Source organism: Gymnoscopelus braueri, assembly GCF_963280865.1.
Source record: "Gymnoscopelus braueri genome assembly, chromosome: 13".
Lineage (NCBI taxonomy): Eukaryota > Metazoa > Chordata > Actinopteri > Myctophiformes > Myctophidae > Gymnoscopelus > Gymnoscopelus braueri.
Genome location: NC_137615.1, coordinates 35,931,828 through 35,945,991, shown reverse-complemented (window position 1 = coordinate 35,945,991; position 14,164 = coordinate 35,931,828). Strand labels below are relative to the sequence as shown.

General features: G+C 41.9%; 1 protein-coding gene and 1 long non-coding RNA gene across 4 annotated transcripts in view; one reads left to right on the top strand and one right to left on the bottom strand.

The window, feature by feature from the left end:
* Positions 1-14,164, bottom strand: part of recql5 (RecQ helicase-like 5) — a 37,893-nt gene that overhangs the window by 13,158 nt on the left and 10,571 nt on the right. For all 3 annotated transcript variants that reach the window (XM_080446865.1, XM_080446866.1, XM_080446867.1), the window contains 2 exons: positions 1,622-1,843; positions 1,153-1,255 (listed from right to left, as the gene is read on the bottom strand). In XM_080446865.1, coding sequence (XP_080302991.1) covers positions 1,153-1,255; positions 1,622-1,843 — 325 coding nt within the window. The remainder of the gene's footprint in view (positions 1-1,152; positions 1,256-1,621; positions 1,844-14,164) is intronic.
* LOC308098491 lies at positions 3,545-14,070 on the top strand. The gene is made up of 3 exons (XR_013934297.1): positions 3,545-3,903; positions 9,756-9,875; positions 13,219-14,070. It is a non-coding gene; the product is annotated as an uncharacterized lncRNA (long non-coding RNA).

Below are 14,164 nucleotides of genomic sequence, written 5' to 3'. Positions count from 1 at the left end.
GTAGATCACCTCCTCATGTGTTTTTGTTCATCATGATTACTATCAGAGATGTAAAGAATGGCCTTGTTAAGTCTGATTTATACTGAAGGACGCGCGGGTGTCGTGCATCGCTCTGCAACGCGTTGTAAATAAGGCTAATTATTGTTTGTTTGTGATCGACTATTTTCGGTGCACAACACTGGAGCGCAAATAAATATAACTTTATTTATATTCTCTGCTCTGTTCTCATTCAATACAATTAAATTCTAGGCCAGGTTGTTTTGGTTTCCTCAGAGTGTGATGGGTGCCAACCCAAAAAGTCATCAACACTCAGAAATAAGCACTGTATGTAACACTTTAAATAACACACAGCAACAAATATATCTCCTCAGCATTTCTGAGACATATGTGGGTGTGAAGTCTGGTTTTAGAAATGAGGACATTATGCAAATGTATGAACTTGCAAGGTTCCACTGATAGGCTTTTTAGCAAGTTTATCTGTCAAAATGTGTATATGAAGTCTAAAAAAGTATACGTTTTGCTTTAGTGGGTCTAAATTGTCTAGCTTCTCTGGTTTCTAAATGTGCTACTGCCCGTACTGTCAGTAATGATAAATAGGCTATGTTCTACTTCTAATGTGTGGTAAACATTCAGTTTTCAATAGAATGCATGTTGATGGTAGTAGGCCAGTAAGACTGACGACCGGACTTCATTCTCAAAACAAAGATCATGTTAAGAGCCCTAATACTCTCCAGACTTATTTTGGCGCTTTGAAACTTTTCAAAACCTGGAACTTATCAAACCAATTTTCCTTAATTGGCCAGACGGGCCCTGTGCTGACTAAGAGAGACCATTTGCTCTCTGGACCTGTGGTCCTGGTATTGATCCTGTGTTACAAACATTCTTTCGGGCAGGCTGCACTCGGCTCTGCAGTGGAACTTTCCTACAGCCCTGTGGCAGTTCCACCGCACATGTGGGAACAATTTACCACAAGCTGCACTGACGGCAGGGCCCCAAATACCCATACCATGCCTTCCTGCATGCCCACAGCTGGCAGACAGATGTGGACAAGAAGAGAGAAGAGCAACATTATGATGGGGTTATTTTCCCTGAGTGAACTTACAGACATGGATTTGTTAAAAACAGGAAGTGTGTGTTCTGACGATGATTCACCTTCCGCATGTTCATCTGCTTCTTGAAGACGTTACCGAACACCTTCTTCCTATTTTCAGTATCAGCTTCATCATTGTTGCCCTCCTCATCCTCCTCATCATGCCTAAGGGCAGAGATGTCGGCCATTATTCTACTCATCCGTACTCTCTGGCGTTCACGTTGCAACAGCTGTTGCAAAAAATACATTTAAAATGAGTCCAGACATTTTCACTGACAGCACACAATGAACCAATAACTGCTCATGTAGGTTAATTGAATATCGAGAAGCAGGTTTTATTTATTTATTTGTATTACTTGTAAATCAACAAAACAAAAAAATACTTTTTTATTTTTATTTTTATGATCAACTTATTTAGTGATTAACCGCTATACTTACAATAGTGCCATACGAGCTTGTGAGAGGCAAAAGTATGGAATAATCATGATATTGATTTGAAGTCATATCTCCCAGCCCTACACCCTACTGTACCTCTCAAAGCCGTAGCCCTTCCTCCCTCCGGCGTAGAGGCCGCGGTCAAAGCCGAACGGGCCGCTGGACTCCGTGCTCGCGGCTACAGTGGTTCTGGAGGTGAGGCTGGCCGCCCTGGCCAGCTGAGCCCGTACGGCCTTGGGGTCGCGGCAGAAGTCACACGCACCGGCACAATCCGGCTTCTGGTCCCCAAAAAACTTGGAGATGGTTGCATGGCGGCAGCTGAGGGTGAAGAGATAGTACTTTAGATTAGAGTGTGACCGGCTCTTCATCCTCTGCCTAACCCACCACATTTCTAATTGGAGGTTTCGCCTGGATCCATCAGGCCAGGATTCTATTGCCTCAACATTTAGCGATTGATACAGAATTCCTCAACACGTGCTAAATGAGCTAAATCTGACATAATCTCAGCAGTTACGAAACAATAGATAAAATAAAATGTGGCATAGTACATAAAGACTATGTAAAAGAAAACACTAAACATTTTAGTTCAATCAAAGATCTAGCCATCCATTATGTTTTGGGAACATACAAAATCATTCATTGTCATGCACACAAGATTATTTGGCTACACCAACTAGTACAGCAGTAATCAATATGCTATTGTGTAACTATGGTCCACTACCGTGATCAATGTGTGACTGTCATCAAATAAGTCAAATGAGGCTCCTACATAATCAAAACGCACTTCTGATAATCATAGTACTGTGCGAAATTAGTAAATAGTTTTTTGAAAAAAAATAAGCAAGCACATACAGTATCAAGTCAAATAATATACCAGCACTGTATACTGCCTGCCACACAGATATATGAAGCCGTTTTTAACTCCACACCCCTTCATAGCATTCAGAGGAACTTGTCTGATGAGGACAAAAGGGTGGCGAGTGTCTGACAAGCTCTCGGCAAATACTGAATAAGAAAAACAAACTTGAAGCTCTGGCTTCAAATTAACCACTTTGAATTTCAATGTCCCTATTTTGGGTATTTCATTATGTAGGTGAAAGTTTTCAAAACATTTTCAAAAGTGCTATTTAAAAATATAATGGATATCAAATGGGGCTTAAGTGGCACCAAAATTATTTTCTGCTCTTTTGGGTCATTTATGAAAAATCACTAATGTGGATCTGTGGGTTTCATTGATACCAAGAAGCTATCAAAGTCAATTCACCGGACACATTTTTTTTTTTTCAGATAGAAGTGATATCAGGCTTTTGGACACAGCGTTGCCATTCATTTCAAATGGGATGACAGGGCCTTTGCTTTGTTGCGTTTTGACTCTACATAGGATTGTTGTGATCCCTCTCACCACTTGTATCTGATCCACTATTATGTAATGGCTTGTATTCACGCGACACACACAACCACATGCAGTCACAAACACAGACGACCTCTGTGGGGCATAGCCTGCTTTTAGAAGCCCCCCCCTTCTACATTAACACATGAAATGAAAACCCACTCTTCACAACTATCAAAAGGGGGTGGGCAGTTATATCATGGGAGGAGGGGAGAGAAAGACAGAGAGAGAGACAGAGAGAGAGACACACACTCTGAAGCAACGGTCATTCTCAAGGAGGACATAAAGACAGAAAATGGCCTAATAACAGTCCAGACTTCACAGAACCACGGCAGGGGTCCTTTCTGAGCAGAGACATCTAAGCACTGTGTTTCACAACTATAACACTCCAGGACAACTAAACCTGAAGAGACTGGTAAACGCCGAGAGAAAGTAAAACCGGTTCCTGAAAAATAGGAACAGGACTGGAAAGGTTCTATCTCAGTCTGTTTTGTAACTTTGTGTAATGACATTCTTGACCCGGTGAGTCCCAGGAAAACAAACACAAGACACTAGAACGGCAAAGTGTTTTTATAGCCGAGCCTCTCTCATTGTTTCTCTTTCTTTGAGTTTATACGCTACTGTAAGTACCATCAATACCTGAGGACTTATCCCTGCTGACCCTAATCTTGGACTGACTGCTAGGCTCTGGGCTGGACCTCATTCAGGACAACTCCTCCTCTCTCTCTGTCTGACACACCCACACCGCTGGCTCAGTCAACAACAAACACACACGCGTCGCTCAACCCAACAACATACACTCCCACTCTGCTGAGGAGGCTGCATGCGCTCAATCTCACACAGTCTCAATCCCTCAGGTAACAGAGACACTTGTTCCGTCTCGTCTTCAACCAACTGGTCCGCTCAGCTCTCAGAGCGCTAATGTGATTATTATCATAATTTTATATTCAGCCTGGACTTAGTTTACTCAGCACAACGCAACTTTCAGGTGAGTGAAGTCATAGCGATAGCGTGTCTGTATTATGTGCAGGGTGAGTGAAAGAGACTGAAGAATGCAAAGAATGTCAACATGTGCTTTTCCGTAGTAGATATACACAGCCTTGTTAGGTGTAAAATAGTGACAATAACTACACAGTCTAGAGGGGTTAGTCATTATGCTGCAGCCGGATGTGCGATGAGTTTCTTATTCATTTCTTGCTGAGGGAAGACTAGCTGTTAACCACTTTAACTTAAGGCCCAGTAGTATTTCCCTCTACACCAAATCTCTTTACACCAAATCTCTTTGCTGAAAATAGCCTATCTATGAGCTCACAACGCACCGCAAAGTGACGTGCTGTGAGCTTGTAGATCGGCTATTTTTGCCTAATGTTCTCACCCCAGAATAGGGACACTAGGGTGCTAGGGTTCATGTGGTTAAAGATCCTGTTAACCACGTAACCCTGAAAGAAGTGAATCCACTCACTGTGGGACCTAATCCCATCACCACAACAACAGTCACACCTGTCAATGATTTAACAGGATGCAAGTCTGCCTTGGGGAATGTAATAGGTGTAGAAAGAAGTGATGAGTGAGAAAAAATAAACACTTTTGCAGACAAGACCTGAAGTAGACCGTAGCGTTATAAACGTAATATGTACACTATATAAAACACTGTGTTGTGTGTGGGTGCTTCAGCTTTAGCGGGAAAGAATCAAGTCTGTTATCAATAAATAGCCTGGCATCATCAACTGGGGTACAGTCATTGATTGCCAGGGACACGGTTCTCATTCTCTTGATGACAAGCAAAACTAAATGGGATTAGACTAACTTGTTACAGTTGTTTTAAAAAATCCTTGTATTATCAGGAATTAGAACCAGGGCATTAGAATGCTGGCCAACAAGGGGGAAAGGGTTTTACAAAAGAACACTCATGCTATGAGTAGGTAGGGATGAGTACCGTTCCCCTTTGAATCGATACAGTACCAAATTCGGTACCCATTTCTGCACTTATTTCTGTGAGTATTTTACACACCGTAATAACAAATGTTCAGTTCAACACAGGCCTATAGGCCAAATAGCTATTGCCAGTTGCCACCGTAATTCAAGAAATATAAAGTGTGAATAAAATAGGCTACAATATGCAACTATTATCAATGTATGGTTTTCATTACAAAGATGATCACAACAGGTAGGCCTGGCTATTGCAGATACAAATGATTAATTATCAAAGAAGCACTGTAGGTTTGACAGCATTATAGGCAGATCGATGCGAACATGAAATTATTGAGTCATTTCAAACTTGCGATTACAACAGTCAACGTTGACAACTCAAATAATGTTCAAACAAGTGCAAACAAAAGCCCACGTCCTCCATCGATTATAGTATGAGCAGCCATGAGACAATGGGGCTTACACTTGAAAATGTCTATAATCTAATATAGTTCAAACATTGCGTTAAATCTCTCTCAAATGCAAGGAGACAGAACTTTTTTTGGTGACTCACGTTTGTGTGTAGCCTAGTAAGCCTACTGGGGTGTTGAGGGTGTGAATTGCCCACTTGTCCATCCCAGTCACCTTTTGTTAAAGGAGGAGTTCACCCAAAAAATGACTTATTTTCTATCAATTGCACACCCTATGAAGCCTTGAATCCATGGATTCTTTTTTGTTTTTGTCGCATTCCTAAGCTAATAATTTGATTCCCGTCTCCTACCGGCTAATGTATCCGGTAGGAGACACAAAGTAGATTATTTGTGTCTCCTACCGGAAATACACCCGGTAATCAAATTATTGGCTTAGGAATGCCACAAAAACTAAAATAAATCCATGAAATCAAGGCTTCATGGGGTGTGTAACTGATAGAAAATAAGTCATTTTTGGGGTGAACTCCTCCTTTAACACATTCCCTGCCAGAGGGTTTTTTTAATTTTACTTCCCCCAGTGCCAGTGTTTAAATTTTGAATTTTTAGGAGCCGAGATACAGGATTTTAAAGTAATAAGTTAACCAAGGAGTGAATGGAGCTAGAAATCTTTGGATCGTGATATCTCTGGTTCTGTGTGGATAAATTGAAAAAAAAAAAAACTTTTTTTTTTTTTTTTTTGAAAAACGGTTATACTCGTGGATGGATTTCCATGGCAGTAAACGGGTGTATTTTTCATCAACGGTTATACTCGTGATTGGCAGGTAAAGTGTTAAGCAATGAGCGATTAAAGGGTAAGACCACTTTAGTAGAGGTTTGGGTTGTGTAGTTACCTTGCCATGATGTAACTCCAAGGTGGGCAAGAAATCAAAAATAATTGCTCCATTGATTAGAAATTGATAATTCAAAATATGCTCCTCATTGACTTACATTGTACGGTAAAACAGCTCTCAAAGTCACTCTTTTAGCACATAAATGAACCCAAACAAAGCTGATTCAGACAATATAGAGCATCACCAAACCCAGTACTGTTTGTTTTTTTAATAAAAATGTCAACTTCCTGTTGATTTTACTATTTGAAGATCTGGATCCGGATCCGCCGATCCTGTCCGGGTTTTCTACTTATTAAAAATGGCAAAATCAACAGGAAGTTGACATTTTTATTAAAAAAAACAACAGTACTGGGTTTGGTGATGTTCTATATTGTCTCAATAAACTTTGTTTGCGTTCGTTTTTGTGCTAAAAGAGTGACATTGAGAGCAGTTTTACCGTACAATGTAAGTCAATGAGGAGCATATTTTGAATTATCAATTTCTAATCAATGGAGCAATTATTTTGTATTTCTTGCCCACCTTTGGAGTTACATCATGGCAAGGTAACTACACAACCCAAACCTCTACCAAAGTGGTCTTGCCCTTTAATCACCGCGGCTTTAAACAGACTTTTGCTTGCAGTTTGTAATGCTCCAACAGTGGACTGGGGCAATGTCGTGGTGAATGTTGAAAACTGGGACATATTGGTGTTTTAGAGATATTTCTCTGGACACGCAGATTGTAAGCGGGACAATCCCGGACATCTGGTCACCCTAGCTAATGCAGTATGCACCAACTTTAAAGGGATAGTTCACCCAAAAAAAACAAGTTTTTCTATCAATTAGTCACCCCATAGAGACTTGAATTCATGGATATATATATTTTTGTCGCATTCCTAAGCCAATAATTTGATGACCAGCGGACCGGTAGGCAGCGGTTCCGGTAGGAGACACAAAGGACACTCATTGTGTCTCCAACTGGAACCGCTACTGGTCAAATTATTGGCTTGACAAAAACGAAGAAAATATCTCCATGGGGTAACTAATCGATATAAACATTTTGGGGGTGAACTATCCCTTTAACAGTCCAGCAGATCTAGGTCTTAATAAAAAAAAAAAAAGGTTATACTGAATAAAGGAAAAAAAAGGTAAATGGTGCATTTATATAGCACCTTTATCCAAAGCGCTTTACAATGTACATTACATTCACCCAGTCACACACAGACGGTGGCGGGGGAAACCAGGCAAGGTACCAACCTGCTCATGGGGAGCAGTTGGGGGTTCAGCGTCTTGTTCAAGGGCACTTCGACACTAACACAGGGGGAGCCGGGGATCGAATCGGTAACCTTCCATTTCCCAAGTGGCCTCCAGAGCCAAGGGAGGTAATCTACCGGACCAGGATCCTGTCCTGGCAGCAAAATAGCTGTCACACCCAAGGTTGTTTGAATCTACTGCAAAGTACACTCAGCTGACAGGAGAACAGTCAACACTGATGCATTAACTCTCACTCCACCCATTGAAATAACACATTTACATATATAAATACAATGACGCACACTAAGATGAAGAAAGGTCCGAAGAGTCTTTTATTCTGCCCAAGTAAAAAAGAGAACAGGATGCATCTTTTTTACTTAACTTAGTTTGTCTGGGGACCCCCCATGGGTTCTTGAGGGGGTCCGAGGTGTCCCAAGCTAAATTATTGATGAAATAAATATGGACACGTACAGGTCTATAACTCTGAGAGTGTACAAATGGAACCTTACGGGTTCACTTGGTTACATTTGTACATTCTCAGAGTAAAACATTTCCATGCCCTATCTTCCCGGAAGGCGCTAAAACTAAACTTAGTGCCAACGCTATGATATCTTTGCCAAGACGCACAGGAATAGCGCCTGGTTTGTGTCGATAGGAATCCAGGAAATGAAACAAAAAAAAATTGCTCGACAGACGAGCAGTGATGGAAAGAGCTTATGTGGTTGCGTGGCGCAGCCGTGTGCACCGAAAATATATGATCTACAAGCTCACAACGGGTCACAGCACAATGCCTTGTGAGCTTGGAGATCAGATATTTTTGGAGCAGCACCACGGCTTGTGCAACCAAATCAGGCATATTATGTATCCGTCTTTGGAGACGAGCGAGGAAAGAAAGAGAGGGGAGAGACAGAGGTAGAGACATTTTCATGCAGTTGATTTCAATAAGCAGTTTATTTCAGCTGATAAAATATCCTCAAATACCTCCTCATGTAAGAATGTCATGAATCAAAGCCTCCACCTGTCATTATTACGTATCCAAGTCGAGTTCAGAGAGAGAGTGTGCATGGATACACTTACTCACACCTAATTCTCAACTAATACCTGTGATCCAAATGTTTCTGTAAGCCGCAAAAGTGTGACTGCTAATTCCTTGTGTCAATTGTGTTTGTATCACCAGTTGGGCTGCGTTCTGCGTTCGTTCCTAACCACACCGTTCGTTTTGCGTTGTTAATTCAGTGTATCAAATATGATTTCGGGAGAGAGAGAGAGAGAGAGAGAGAAGCACGTTCCCACTGGCTCATGCTTTCATATGCAGTTTAAAAACATTACCTGAGAATGGTCATGTTAATATCAAAATGTCAAGATATCACATCTCTTAGGCATGAGCAGACATTGGGCTACAGTGATCGTGATGGCAGCGGCACATCAACTTAACTCTTGTTTCCATCATGTATCACTTTAGTGAGTAGAGATATTCTGTTTCCCCCTGCATCTCCATTATATCACATTATTAGGCTGCAAAATTTTAAGCTTGTGTGCTTTCACTTAATGCAGGACATCGCTACTGAAGAAAAGTCTTCGGATCTCCGCCACCAAGGATCTCCGCTGAAACTCTGATTGGTTTTATTAATAGAAATTCCACACCCAGGACTAATTCAGGGCTATTCAGCACGTTGCACTCGGCGCGGGCATTCTAGAGCAGTGGTTCTAAAAACGTTTTCATGTCAAGGACCCCCAAACTGATGTGTATTTGGCCACGGACCCCCATCTGAAATATTTTGTGCCAGGGAGCCCCAGAATAAAGGATTTGTGTTAAAAAAATGCTAAATTACAAAAATAGTGACCTGAAAACAGCAAGACCTTGCGCCAGGCGTTAAGTAGCGTTGTCAAAATAGGGCCCTGAGAATTTTACAGTGGGCAACCAGAAATAAAAAGCCTATTCAAAGGGTGTTCCGTTTGGGGTCCATTTGGACCATTTGGTTCCGTTTGTACACTCTCAGAGTTATGGGGGGGACCTTTGAAAACCACTGGGTTATTTTTTTGTTTGCCCAGCAGCTCATTAGGAACAGCTACCCCTTCCAGGATAAACAACCAGCACTTACAAACAGTGCAGTGCAGTACAGTACTAACTTGTGTGCATGTACCACAGTTATCTCAGCCAACTGGGTGAGCTGGTCGCAGGCCAGGAAGCTTGTGTCATGATGAAACGACATGCACAATATATGGATATTAATAAAAAGAATATTCAAAAATATTATATTTGATTGGTCATGCCCAGCCATATTTCACATTTGTTTTGATTAGAGACCAGCTCTAATCAAAACAAACAGATTGTGAAAGCCTTGCTCAGCCAGTGCTATACTCTCTCTGCCCCAACAGAAATGGATGCCAAAGACCAGGCGTTAAGTTTCTGGAACAGACTCTGGACTAAACTGCAAAATCTGCCCACCGCCGACCCTTTGGACAAGGCAGGCTTCGTCATCATTCTGACCTTCATCTGTGAGTTCAGTCTACATCATGATTTCTGCCAATGGTTGCATTGCCTTTGCCGCGGTTCTCTACTTACACAGGTGTCAGTGATTAAATGCAATTATTATGAAGTATCTATCAAGGTAAAATAGTAACTTTATGTTGCAAGAGTATACTCACAATTTGGTCTCCACCCACCCCCAAATTATTTTAGTCATGATGTCATGATTCACAAATGTCAATGTGTATATTGATATTTGTACATTCAATGACAGTTGCAAACTTGTAATCCAACATTTCTTCTTTTTTACTTTCCAACTTCACAAATGCTCTCTCGCAAGTGACGAATCTGCATGCCTTGACTTTTGCAACTTATTGCAATAAATGTGATGTGTTGCAAAACTTGAATTTGTAGCTAGCTGTTGAAGTGACAGTTGCCGTGGTGGAAGTGAGAGTGCTCTATCATTTCCACTGAATTCCACAACAAGTGCATGTTTTGCAACACAATTAATAAGTGTCGTGTATTTGAGGCATTAACTGCAGGTTAGCAGGCTTGTTGGTGGTAATAATATGGAGGAGAATAGAAGAGAAGACGTCAGGGTTCTCAAGTTCCATGGTCATTTATTCATTCAAGTACAGCATCATCATAGACTCCAGGGCAGAGCCCTCTCCTGCAGCCCCCTCTGGGCACAACCACCATCCCAAACAAACATCTCACAACGTTCTTATAGTTGTCTAAATAGCCATATAAGGTATGTACTAAAATAAGAGCAACACAATGACCATTTGGCTCAGCTGCAGCTGTTGCTGCGTTAGAATATAGCAATTTCACCAGTCACACTCTGAGTAGCAGATGGCAGGCTGGCTCACAACACATTCATGATTCTCTTACTTTAGTAAACTGACTTTTAGATTAGTATAGTATCATTTCTTAATATGTTTTGACTTGCGCACTGTCCATATACCACACAACTTCCCCCCACGAAAGAATCAAACTTCTTTCGCAACCAGGTATATTGAATAAACAGTTTGCAAGAGAAAACATCAAAAAATAACCTTCTTTCCACTTACACCCCCCATGACCAGTGACTGGAAGTTTAAACAAAAGGACATTTAGGAAGAATTAACATCAAACATCACATCAGATAGAACAACTTAGATACAGGCACTAAAATTACACAATAGTCATAAAGTGGTTTACATCAAATTTCAGAATAAAAATAAAATCTTATTCTCAGAGAAAATACATCAATATGCACTTCAGCGCCTCGATCTCTCCTTCTGTCTGCCGTCGCTCTTAGCCCCCTTCGCCGCTCATTATCAATCTCAGTCGCTTACTTAACATAAGGGAATCAAATATCTCAAGACCAAACTTTTTATAGCCTTATTAGTTTGTCAGAGACACCCCCTCACGTCGCATCCAGTATGCATTTCCCCTCCAATCAGTGTGCAGGCCTTTCTGTTGTCTTTAAACTCTAGAATAAAATGTGCACAGCAAACCATAACATCCTGTGGTATGAACGAATGTCTCCTTTACCTGGAAAGGGACCATAACACACGCCCACCCTAATATGATAGGTTCAGCTGTTGTCGCAAACTCCTCGCGCAAATAAAAAACAAAAAACATAAGGGAATCGCCCTCAAAAACTCCACATTTAACCCTAGAGACCAGAATAACAAAATCCTCACTTCACACTTTTACGCACGGCAACAAAAATAACGCTCCGTAGTTTAAATCACTTTATCACTAAATACAACCTCTCTCCTGCATTGTTAGTTGTTCCCATCCGATAATGCTGCTTTCGTCGCCTCTAGCTCAATGTCCACGCACGTCATTGTCCTCCAGCCAAAAAGATAGCCGCTGTTCACACCACCTCCCCCCACGGAGAACTGCGACCAGCAAGATCTCCGCCCCGCCGTCTCCACAGCCAAAGCGCTCCGCTCGCAACCACCATGAGAAGAGTAGATGTTTCCCGCAGCCATCCGAGATCCGGCCACGAGCGGTAGTCATCACAGCGTAGCCGTCGTGAGGTCCTCCACCATAGTAGAAATCCAGGTCGCGCTGACGTCCCCATGGTCGCTCCGCGGTGGTCCTCCTCCGTCGTAGGAAGACATCCACGGGTCCGATTCTCCTCACAGGCCCGCACCCGCGGTCACCCCAAAACACACAGGTTCTTTAAACGAAGCACACACTCGCAAAAGTATGCACAACGATGGAGCTGGCCCGCCAAATATGTCGTGTATTTGAGGCATTAACTGCAGGTTAGCAGGCTTGTTGGTGGTAATAATATGGAGGAGAATAGAAGAGAAGACGTCAGGGTTCTCAAGTTCCATGGTCATTTATTCATTCAAGTACAGCATCATCATAGACTCCAGGGCAGAGCCCTCTCCTGCAGCCCCCTCTGGGCACAACCACCATCCCAAACAAACATCTCACAACGTTCTTATAGTTGTCTAAATAGCCATATAAGGTATGTACTAAAATAAGAGCAACACAATGACCATTTGGCTCAGCTGCAGCTGTTGCTGCGTTAGAATATAGCAATTTCACCAGTCACACTCTGAGTAGCAGATGGCAGGCTGGCTCACAACACATTCATGATTCTCTTACTTTAGTAAACTGACTTTTAGATTAGTATAGTATCATTTCTTAATATGTTTTGACTTGCGCACTGTCCATATACCACATAAGTGTTGCGAAAGTCACCACTTTGTGATGCGAAAGAGCACATTTGTGAAGTTGCAGTGACCGATTCGAGAGGTCGTAATCGCTGAGTTGTGGTTGTACTGAAAAATGGACTGTCACTAACGTAAAAAAAAGAGAAAGAAAATGCAGTAAATATTGGATTACAAGTTTACAGCCGTCATGTATTTATGTAAATATATATCTACACATTGACATTCGTGGGTGAAAATTCAAGTTAAACATTTTTCTACAAGCTTTCGTGTGTTTTGTTTTCTCATTTCAAATATGCAATATATTTACCTTTGGAAAATTCTAAAGTTTGTGTGTAATTAGACCCCTGGCATTGAAAACTAGTCGAACTTAAATGTCCCTCTGGTCTAATTTGGGGGGGGGGGGGGGGGGGGCAACAACAAGTACAGATGCATCTGAAATGACTGATTGATAACAATAACTACTGTTCATGTCATAGCATAAAAGTATAGATAGGTCATAAGCGCCCTACATCAGTGTTCTGTTCACAGCCACCTGCTTTACTGGGGCAACCTGGTGATGTTTATGGCTAAGGATACCATAACCTTTGTTTGTTCATACTGAACAAACAAACACATCCGTAGCACAGCGCCGCTATCAATGTAAGCTGTTCTGTTCTATGCTTTTATTTCTATGGTTCATGTGCTTCTCTTCCAGTGGTGGTGGTGCTCTTTACATTGCTGACCTGTGTATATTGCTGCTGCCAACGCAGGACCAAAACCAAGGCGCCCTACGTCTGAACTACTGCCATCTAATCTGAGCAAGTCATCTACTGGGGGAATGCAGAAAAGTCATTTCCCCTCCCGCTGGGACGACGATACAATACTTCCCTTTCCCTTTCCTAACGCAGCATGAGGAACATCCATTCAGATCAGCATTCGATTCGCCAAAGGACGAGGACCCTGCAAAGGAGTGGTTCACATTCTAGACAGGTCCTCCGAACAGACAGACTCTCTCTACTGCTCTAGTAGAGAAAGTTAACTGTAACGTACTTAACATACTTCACAGGGAGCCTTCTAGTGCCTCTAGGCACTATAATAAGGCATGAGGCCCTCATACAGGGGTTGTGAAGATGTGTCTATTAGGAGGGGCCCAAGGCTTGAACAATGGCTGCTGACAAAACACTTTGGGAGGGTGTGTTAACACAGGCTGCCAAACACACCCACTAAACACTTCCAGGCATTCAGGAGTAGCAACATTCCCCAGAGCATCCCTGGGCTCTGTAGGCCGGCCAATAACAACGATGCCTTCCACCTGAGAAAGGCACACGGCCATCTCAATGCACCGCCAGGAGCGGTTTTGAATAGTACAGGCAAATACAAGGACTATCACATGAATCGTGTGCAAAACAACAATAGGAAGCTCACAGTGTGCCATTATTACTGTATACTGTATATTTCATTTTTACTGTATTATTACTATTGCTTATGTGCTTTGTCTTTTATGTTTTTTCGTGTTCCGTCAATGTGGTTGAACGTCAGAAAAAAATAAAACACATTTTTATTGCCATTTTGTCTTGTTGCTACAATGTTGAGGAACCGAGACCTACGACTGTTCCTCTTAAATACCCATTTACGGTATGTAAGAAATTAAATCATGCGAG